This window comes from Anguilla anguilla, chromosome 4 (assembly GCF_013347855.1).
Source record: "Anguilla anguilla isolate fAngAng1 chromosome 4, fAngAng1.pri, whole genome shotgun sequence".
NCBI lineage: Eukaryota > Metazoa > Chordata > Actinopteri > Anguilliformes > Anguillidae > Anguilla > Anguilla anguilla.
This window is the reverse complement of record NC_049204.1, coordinates 61,104,031-61,114,394: the sequence shown is the minus strand read 5'-3', so window position 1 is coordinate 61,114,394 and position 10,364 is coordinate 61,104,031. Positions and strand designations below refer to the sequence as shown.

Sequence of the window (10,364 nt, the reverse complement as noted above, 5' to 3'; positions counted from 1 at the left end):
GCAGCGATTCAGAGTCTGGATCCAGTCTAGTCCTATCGTTAATTGCACTTAATAACTACTTAAGAATCTCACCAAGATATTGCAAGACTACACCCAAGGGAAATTTGGTGCTATTAAGGACAGCATGGTACAAACTGTTTACTGAAAGCATTTAAGCCCATGCTTGCAGTGCCACTTGAGGTAAATGACCCAAAAGCTGTAGAGTTTAACTACATGTGAAGTGACTGAAACCCTACTTTGAAAACATTTTTGACAGGTAGTAGAACTGGTAATACTGCAAAATGATTTGTCAGACCCCAAGTCTGTCTTTATTGCACTGAAATGACAAGCAGGTTGTGTGTTTTGCTGTTGATGTTCCCTTCAGAAAAGCAACGGAAATGGCAATGAATGAACCAGAGACAAACACAGTATTTCCGTTAGATAACGTATTGAAATGTATTCACATAGACGTGTGTGGAGAATATGTATGGACTCCCCCATGTGGTGGAATGGATAACTGACCATCATGTATGCAGCCTGAATGTTATATTTGACTAATGCCTTTTCCTCTAAAAATACTAGCCTATGTTTAGAAGCCCCACTCCCTGATTGTGTAATAATATAAATTGAAGAGAACGTAACAAGTTACAACCAATATTGCTTGCTATTAGCTAACTTTATACGTAATATTAGGTAACATTATGTGCTACGTAACGTTATGTAACTGATTTGGTTGAAAATGAGCTAACATGCTTTAAGTTGATGCACATTGTTAATTCGATCTAAATGTGCTGACAAGTATCAAAACTGCTGTTGATTTTACATTCTTTAATTTTGAAAAGAGCATAATAGACTATCAAAAACACTGCTACTCTTAATTCGCTGCTGCAATGTTTGGAATTGACACCCCACGATCCGCCATTTCTCTAGAGCTTGACATGAACGTGAATATCAGACTTTTGATAGGCCATTTGCAGACACCATACCAGAAAACATATTTTAAAAATCACAAACTGCTGCACATAATGAAATTTGTAATAGCTAAAACGACCAATGAGGTTACATTAATAACAATTTCGTGTCCATGATTTTCGCACATAACAAGGCTACTTTGACTCCCTTCTCACACACGGTCGCCTCACAGTGCCTGATCTTCTGTGGTGACGTCAGCAAGATTCCAATTTTGGCGGGGAAAAAGAGCGGTTACCTTTTTCCACAAGAGGTTACTCACCCCATTCGCTTCAGTCTTGATTTTCAATTACGAAGTGAGAGCTTGAAGGTGGTGAAAGATAAGACATATTTGTAAGTTTTAACAAGCTGCTGACGTTTACATAAGTTGCTGAGGTGAGGCTAGTAAAGTTGTTGTCTATGAAAGTCAAAATGCTTTTTGTAGCCAATTTCTCGTTAATAACTTATGTCAGCTAACAAGAGCCAAATTCACAGACATAGTATAACCTAACTAACGCGGTTAGTAACTGACATAAACTGGCTATGGTTCGCTTTCCAGTTTCTATCGTCGTTCACATAATGCGTAGCTAACAAGAAGTGTAACTTAAAAATGATGGCTGTACATTAATAGTAGCAAGCTATTTACCAGTCATTGAAAAATGGTTAATGTGTTGTAAGTTTTGTTATGCATTACAGGCTAACATGGCTGCTGTAAGATAATTTTTTGCGAGGTGTTAAAAAAAGGTAGCCCTAAAGGTGGCACTAATTAGCATGGATTTTTGGCTAACGTCGTTCTCTACCTAGCTAGCTAACACTTGTTTTTTGAACGACAGACAATAAGGGATTCCGTGGGAACCATGACTTCGTGTGAAGAGGTAAGAAAGTAACGGTCGTTGAAGTGATCTGCCAGCGCGACGGACGTGGGAGTGGATATCGTTCGGTTACCCATAGACGGACGCCTTTTCACTACTTTGGTGTCATCATAACATCTGTCTGCGTTGTTCCTTGTTCGTTTACCCGATACACAACTTGAAACGCAGCATAGCTCGTCACAAACACATACATATATGAATTGTAAGGTCTGCTAGACTATCCTTATTTTTCTTCCTGGGAAAATTAGAAGACCGTCGCCGGTTAGCCTAGCCGCGCGGCTAGCCTGCCCATTTTAGAAACGTCTCCACAGCAGGCATGTCACACTTTACTTTTATAAGTAGCCGCTTCCATGTACTGGACAAAATTATCTTTTTCTAGGGATCAAGGCAAGAGTGAAAATTCCTGTCCCATAAAGTAAAGTTCAAATGGAATAAATGTTTATTGGTCAAAAAATGACAAATAATTGTTAAGAAACCTCATAAATAAAACAGAAAAACATTAACAAGAGCATATTGGCTTGTATAGTCCTGCTCAAAATTATTTAGGAGACGAGATAATGAACTGACGCGCTTCGACGATATCGTCGCCCAGTGCCGAGATGGCCTATTCTATGCACTTGGACAGGGTAGTGCTTATTAAACTCGCCCTAATATGCCCATATACGTTTGCATGGACATGAAATTCCACAAAAGGGCAGTTTAATTACCTTAAATACTGAACACCTACTTTTTTGCCCAAGTCCTTTCGAAGTTCTCAATGAAAAGAACAGAACATACGCCACAAGGGGGCGTGATCGGGTTTTGTTTTCAGGTAAGTGGACGATAAGCAAATTCGCATTTGACGCAAATTTCCTTCCGCAAAAAGTACCATTCTCCAATATCTTATGGCCATGTACAGGGGTTCGTACTTCCCTTGCTGGTCATATCGCACGAATGTTTTACCCTTTTTAAGTGGTGGAATGGAGCCAACAATGAACAGGCGAAGCAGTTGAAATAGCATGCCTCCGTTATGCGTCCCTGTGGGAAATGTCGGCTGCGAACGTTACAGTGAACAACTTTGGCAAGTATTGTCGAAGCGCCTCAGTTGTAAGTGGTGCTAGTGCGTGGCTACAATAGTATCGATAGTTTGCAGTAAAATGGGCTCTGCGTCTCGGCTGAGTCTGTCATCCAGATTTCCCGCAATACTTTCGACACCATTCTTTAACATAAATACAATTTAGAGGAAAGCAACCAAATTTTGTATTCCAAGGAAAGGTCACCTGTGGAAAATACTTAAGATTACTGCATGTTCAAATGTGTAGCTCATTTGCTCTTTGTCGCCGTTCCAGGAGAATTTTGAGGAGCTCAAAGTGTACTTCTCCAAGACCGAGTGGACCAATCTGCAAAAATGTGAGAAATTGCGCTACAAGAACATCAAGAGGAACCACGAAGCTATGTTAGCATTAGGTACAGCTCGTTTATTTTACACGGTGCGCGGTTGTACTTTTAGTTTTTGTTTGGCAATTATTCTGAATAGCAGTTTTGGTGTATATTTAAATGGTATTGCCTTTGTCACAGAATTTGGCATGAAATGTACATTATGCTAATGTTGAGCCCTGTAATGTACTGAGTACTGTACAGTACAAAGTTTTGTGCAGAGGAAAAGAGCAGCATTTTCTGTCTTATTTTTGATAGTGAAATTGAGGTTTAGCTGTAAACCTGAACAAATACAGACAATTTTGAAAGATTTTCTTTAGTGGTCATTTTCAGTAGTTTGAAGTTAGTTTTGTTTTAAGTTGTTGATTGCAAATATGAGTTAACATATTTTTTCTTGTATTTTCAGCTTTTTAAAATTCTCTCTGAAGTCTCATCAGATTAGACATATATCAATTGCTAATCCATGCACTTGAGTCCTCTGCATTTTTTTTGCTCAGGATAAAAGCACTGTTAATTTGCCTAAAGGCTCGCAGTTTTGTCTCTGTGCCTGGAAAGCAGATTGCGTACGGTAACAAGGTATAAATGCATTTCTGAGCCCGAATTCTCCCCCCCTCGCTTCTCAGGGCTCTATTCCCCTACTCCGGCTTTCATGAGGTCGGGTCGACCGCGGAGGGACAAGCCAGTGGACTTTGCTGAACAAAGCGATTCTGAAGATGAGGAGTGGAGGCCTGGCCTGCTGAGGAAGCCTGGTACTCGAACATACAGCCGCATTGCGTGCATTATACGCACACGAGTGTTTCGCTCTGAACCACGCACAAACACAAATGCGTAATCATTTATGACATGCAGATATCTGTATTTTCATTTTCAGAAGTGTGGTTGTATAAAAGTAACGGCACAGGACCACAGCATTGCAAGCGTTGTCTTTGTTAACAGTGATTTTTGAGTGGTGTTCTGTGTCTGGTTACAAACGTACACCGTTTTTTAACTAACAGCAGCAATTAAGATTCTTGCAAGTTAACCATGAAAATTTTTCGGCAAAGCCAGATTCATGACAAGGAGTGTTAAAGTTTAACTTATGGAAGGAATTCTTGAATAGACTTTTCCAAAGCTGAACTTTTTAAAATAACATTTCACCTGTTGATCATATCCTACTATATTAGCTGTGTGCACAAGTCCGCACACTCTTCAGGCATATTGTACTGTCACAACGCTACAAAACAATTTAAAAACGTTTGCAGCGTCCAGGAGCTTCAGTTCCCAAATCAGGAGACCCAGTCAGCATGGCGCCCCCTCTGGGGCTTCACAGAGCAGTGCGGTGGCACAGGACAGGAGCGGGGCGGCCTTGCTGCCTGAAACCCAGACAGAGTCTCCAGCATCCGGACTGTGCCACACACAGGTGAAATCTAGCTACGCGAGCGCTCGTACCAAACAGGGAGTTGTGCCATTGAAGACATCGCTATGACCGGTTCTGGTTATTTCTAGTGATGAGGAGACCAGCTGCTACAGTTTTCCATTGGGCCCTTGGCATGGGACCCCTGCTGTTGCACTACGAGCAGCACTTTATGGTGTTGTTTGTAGGACACACTGGCTGGGAGTCTTGTGGGCGGGCACACAGTGTCTGTCTTGTGTGGGGAGAGTTTTGGTCTCCAGGAAAACCCTTTTCATACTTGCTAGGTGCTCTGTGCTCTGTTGTGACAGCCTGCACTCCACCTGCTTGAGCTGCGCAGTTCTTTTGTGCAGCAGCTGCGTGTGCTGGGACAAATTGCAGAGTGGGAAAGAATCGGTCAGCAAGCTGCATGCATTTCTGAACCCCAGTGTACCAGTATACAGCCCCCGAGAACTGACAGATGTTGGAGTGATTGGATGGTTATACTGTTGCCCTTAGACAACAAAAACTGAGGCATATGGAACCATGAAACCGGTCTTTATTCTGTATCATTAATTTCTTTGGTTTTTGGTGAAATTGGAAGGTGACACCAGGCAGCAGTGTTTAATGCTTCCAGTAATGAAACAAAGCTAGTTTTTCTATTAAACGCAGGCCAGCGTTGAAGGGTATGATGGATCCGCGAGGGTACATTGTCCTGACATGGTTTGGGTGTACTTGCCCTCGTAGTGTTGATGTTGTTGCTTAATGGTAATTGAGTGACCGTCTTTTCACTTGTTAAAGAAAATTCATTCCTACATGGAGGAATCCTTCGCTGGGAAATGCTTCCCCTCCAAAGACTCGTGAATCATTTGAAGAGTATGACTGATACTATGATGTCATGGCCATCCAACTCCGACTGAACTCTGACAAGCATGCGTGGGATAGTATGGGACAGTCGAGTGACATGCTCACATGCGTCATGTTTGTCCTTCAGAATTTCAGACAGATTGTTACTGCCCATTGTGCCTGGTTATTACGACTCGGGACGACTATTGGGACTATATGACTGTTTCAGTTTTATTCATTACCTGTATTTGCTAATTACCTTTTTTTTTAATGGACACCCTAATTAGATATGGATAAGATGTATCCAAAACATTTTGTCAACTGTAACTTTCTATCTTAAATTTCAATTTTTGCTTTTTAGGCGTTTGATTGAAAGGTAAAAAAATGAACATCCATTGTTTTCTTTTTGTAGAAATTTAAATGTAGACACTAACAGCCATTGATTGACTTGAATGCCATTGCTGTAAAATATACTGTTTTCAAATGCATTTGAGCACCAAAACACAGATGTGCAGATAAGTGTTGTGAGATGAACACGCAGTTGATCCTCAGCTGCCTATTGATTAGTCACTGAAGAGCTCTGTAAAAGAATGAATGTATGTTGTCTGTTGTGTACATTCGCATGTTCTCACTTGCCATCATTTCAGGGGGTGAAGAATGTTACCTACCCCAGCAATGATGGTGACAACGGTTTCCATGGCTCCCCTGTTGAGAAGCAGAGGGGGGCGCCCAAACGGAGCTCCAGGAGCTCCAAACAAGCAAATACTGGTATAGGCAAGGCTACTGGGCCTAAAACATGGATGCCTGTTCATGTTGCACCATTCAGATCTCCTGATATTTCTCATCTACCTTCATCTTCCTTTCCTGATTTTCCTGAAGACATGTACCTCGTTTCTCCCAAAATTGGTCAATGTGTGCAATCTTTTCTTGTAAATGATGCACAACGAAACAAGGGAAACTGCAGAGTTTGGTACTTTCTGCTGACAAACTGACACCCTTTGGCATTAGTGGATACATATTTTTACAATATAATGTGGTGTACGTAAGTCGCAGGGGACTGGCATTGACCTAATAACATGGACATGGGACCAAAATGTGGTCACAACACTGTTGGCTGAAGCACCTTTTAATGCAAAATGTGTTAATTCTTATTGAAGAATGAACTTTTTCAATTGATTTCCACACTGTGGCCTCTTGCAAGCAAGCTGTGCTGTCAGTACAGACTGACACAGTGCTTGCAGACTGGCACATCAGTACTACAGTCATTTGTCCAAGGTTCACCCGTTCCCAATATTACGCCTGTATGTCGAGCTGCTAGTGGCTAGACTGAAAGTGCACAAATTGAATGAATATTTAGCATGTTTGCATTGTTGCACATTTACTGTTTCAGTACTACTGAAGAAAGAGAGTCTGAAATTGCCGACTGAGCAGAAAAGGCTTTATGTCCGCGGTGACAAGCTGCGCAGCACACGGAGCGTGCGCTACACCGAGGAAGAGGAGCCCAGAGACGAAGATTATCTCTGTGAGCCGCGTGGAAGCGAAGGCGGTTTCTATATCTCCTGTGGTTTCCTTTTTGATCGAGGTCCAGTTATGAATGAACTCTTCTGTCTTCTAGACTGTGACGAGTGCCAGTCCTTCTTCACTGATGAATGTCAGGTGCACGGCCCCCCTTCGTTCATTTTGGACGCCCCTGCGCCCATGGGCAGCCCTGACAGGGCCTGGCTTACCCTGCCCCCCGGTTTGGAGGTCCGAGTCTCCAGCATCCCTGGAGCAGGCTTGGGGGTGTTTAACCAGGAGCGGACGGTGGCCAGAGGGGTGCATTATGGACCGTACGAGGGAGACCTGACCGATAAAGATGTAGCCGTTGACAGCGGTTACTCCTGGATGGTGAGATGGGTGCTAATGCCGCGTGACAGTCAGTACTGTGTGGAGTTCTGTCAGTGCAGTGCGGGTGTTCATAGTGCAGCAGTCTGTTATACAGATGCAGTAGAATCAGTGTGTGTGTAGTGTAAGTGTGTGTGGAAATGTACTATAGTACAGAGAGACAGCAGTGCAGTGGTCAATTAATGTATGGTGTTTATAACATACCAGTATAGAGCTGTGTGAGTTTTTGTAGGGCAGATTTAATACAAGTGTAGAGTTGTGTGTGTGTTTGTAGTGCAGAGATGTACGGTGGGTCTAAAATGTAGAAATTTGGTGGTTAATATTGTTACTACGATAGTACAGTAAACTCCTGCGCAACTGGCCAGAGGTGGTTACACGGGTTTGGATTAACTGTAAAAAATAAAAACTTTTTCATATGTGAATATGCAAAAATGAATAGAATAAACTGTTTTCATGTAGTGAACACCTTCAATCCAGTATGGCGGAGAACCCGTATTCCTCGTTTGCACCAAGAGCACGGGTATGGAGGATCTGCTAGGGTGTGGGTGTTTACTGTACTTTCCAGCGAGGCTGTTTTATCCACAAGAGCCAGTGCTGTTTAGCGGTGCTAACAAGGCTGTGTTAGATCTACAGGAGCAAGCGCTGTGTTGAGTACATTGACGCCAGGAGAGAAACTCACTCCAACTGGATGAGGTAGGTGGCAGTGTCGAGACAGAGAGAGAGAGAACACTGCGTCTCTCTGCCGTAGTTTTGTCTAATTCTCTTTCGCTTGCCTGTGTCCCTTTGAACTCAGGTATGTGAACTGCGCTCGGAATGAAGAGGAGCAGAATCTCGTGGCGTTCCAGTACCGAGGCTCTATTCTGTACCGCTGCTTCAAGCCCATTCTGCCAGGCCAGGAGCTGCTGGTGTGGTATGGGGAGGACTACGCCAAGGACCTGGACATCACCTTCAGCTACCTATGGAGCAACAAGTGCTCTTCTAAAGGTACGTGCATGCATCTCCGTTCACCCCCCCCCTCCCCCTCCCCCGCCCCCTTAACTCTGGAACAGCCAGGGCTATGGAATTGGGCAGCGTGCAGTTTTTCAGCTGTTGAATGATCGATAATGGGCCTTTAAGAATTCTGTCTTGCTTGGTTGATTTTCTGATTCGGCATTAATAAATTTCTGAAGCATTCTGACTTTGCAGTGAATTGTTAACTTCAGGAAAGTGAAGCATGAAAATTGCTGTTTGGCTTGTATTGACTCACCAAATTGCTAAACTAACAAGGGGATTTAATGTAATAGTATTGATTTTTTTAAGTGGCAAATTGTGTTGAATTTTTTTGTGATTTCTGATTGGGTTTTTTTTTTGTTTTTTTTGGAGCACTATCAAAATATGTATTTTTGAAATGCTAGAATCTGTCAGTCATGCTGGGGGAAAATGTATTGCTGCTAAAAACACTAAGGACAGGATGGGTTTTTCTGTCCGGTTCTACATACTGAACTCGTTCTCTTTTCTCCACCAGGGGGTGAGGTTGTGCCGTCTCAGTTCTTCCCCTGTACTCAGTGCTCGCTCTCCTACACAGCTGAGCACTACCTGCACAAACACATCAAGAGATCTCACCCTGAGGAGTACGTGAGACTGCTCAGAGCTGGATCAGTCACATCAGAGAGTCTCCAGCCTTCCGGCAGCTTCCATAGACTCTGTGCACCCTGTCATACTGTCCCAGGTACAGCTCAGCTCCTCACTCCAAAACAGTTAGATACTGGCAGCATGAACGCACACACATGCTCCCAGTGTGGGAAGAGTTTCCGTGCTGGGAGCGATCTTAAACGACACCAGCGCACTCACACAGGGGAGAGGCCGTACCACTGTGCCCAGTGTGGGAAGAGTTTCATTCAGAAGGCACACCTTAATCTACACCAGCGCACTCACACAGGGGAGAGGCCGTACCACTGTGCCCAGTGTGGGAAGAGTTTCAGTGAAGAGGGAAGCCTTAAACTACACAAGCGCATTCACACAGGGGAGAGGCCGTACCACTGTGCCCAGTGTGGGAAGAGTTTCAGTCAGAAGCAAACCCTTAAAGACCACCAGCGCACTCACACAGGGGAGAGGCCGTACCACTGTGCCCAGTGTGGGAAGAGTTTCAGTCGGGAGGGACACCTTAAACTACACAAGCGCATTCACACAGGGGAGAGGCCGTACCACTGTGCCCAGTGTGGGAAGAGTTTCATTCAGAAGGGATACCTTAAATTACACAAGCGCATTCACACAGGGGAGAGGCCGTACCACTGTGCCCAGTGTGGGAAGAGTTTCATTCAGAAGGGATACCTTAAATTACACAAGCGCATTCACACAGGGGAGAGGCCGTACCACTGTGCCCAGTGTGGGAAGAGTTTCAGTGCAGGGAGCGATCTTAAGCGACACCAGCGCACTCACGCAGGGGAGAGGCCGTACCACTGTGCCCAGTGTGGGAAGAGTTTCAGTCGGGAGGGACACCTTAAACTACACAAGCGCATTCACACAGGGGAGAGGCCGTACCACTGTGCCCAGTGTGGGAAGAGTTTCAGTCAGAAGGGACACCTTAATCTACACCAGCGCACTCACACAGGGGAGAGGCCGTACCACTGTGCCCAGTGTGGGAAGAGTTTCAGTTACTCCTGTGACCTAAAGAAACACCAGCAAACTCACAGAGCTGCTGAATCAAGCTCACCTGTCCTTGAGCATGGGGTCAGGTGCACGTGATAAATGTTGAAACGTTTTAGTTTCTTGAATGTAGTGTCCAAAGCTATTTTTAAATGACTGATGGTACATGTTTTTAAGCAAGTTCTCACTGTGTGATGGAACATTTTTAAGGCATACAAATACACTTTCTCAACCAGCTGTAGTATGTTGGTTTTAAAATTTTGTATTTTATCATTGTATATACAATCTTAAAATATGTAATTAGTATTACATCTTTGCCTGCTTAATAATTTGGGGTTATATTAAAACCGGGAAAAGGTGAACCATATTTCCCCAGTCTGCAGGTAAGCCTGGTCATTGCTTCATATTGTAACATTATCTATTAC

The 10,364-nt window shown here is 43.7% G+C and overlaps 1 protein-coding gene across 1 annotated transcript; it reads left to right on the top strand.

Annotated features, from left to right (window-relative positions):
• Positions 1-1,808: 1,808 nt before the first annotated feature.
• On the top strand, positions 1,809-10,038 carry LOC118225769 (zinc finger protein OZF-like). Its single transcript, XM_035414671.1, has 9 exons — positions 1,809-2,885; positions 3,128-3,245; positions 3,839-3,964; positions 4,457-4,614; positions 6,821-6,952; positions 7,046-7,317; positions 7,940-8,007; positions 8,108-8,298; positions 8,819-10,038. The coding sequence occupies exons 6-9, from the start codon at positions 7,129-7,131 to the stop codon at positions 10,036-10,038; spliced, it is 1,668 nt and encodes a 555-aa protein (XP_035270562.1). The 5' UTR covers positions 1,809-2,885; positions 3,128-3,245; positions 3,839-3,964; positions 4,457-4,614; positions 6,821-6,952; positions 7,046-7,128.
• Positions 10,039-10,364: the final 326 nt, after the last annotated feature.

What these genes read in the sequence shown, in the direction of transcription:
- LOC118225769 (XM_035414671.1), top strand. Translation starts at nt 7,129, where the DNA reads ATGGGCAGCCCTGACAGGGCCTGGCTTACCCTGCCCCCCGGTTTGGAG. An exon ending in ACAGCGGTTACTCCTGGATG is followed by an intron (nt 7,318 to 7,939) that starts GTGAGATGGGTG and finishes AGGCTGTGTTAG; the next exon opens with ATCTACAGGAGCAAGCGCTG. An exon ending in CAACAAGTGCTCTTCTAAAG is followed by an intron (nt 8,299 to 8,818) that starts GTACGTGCATGC and finishes TTTCTCCACCAG; the next exon opens with GGGGTGAGGTTGTGCCGTCT.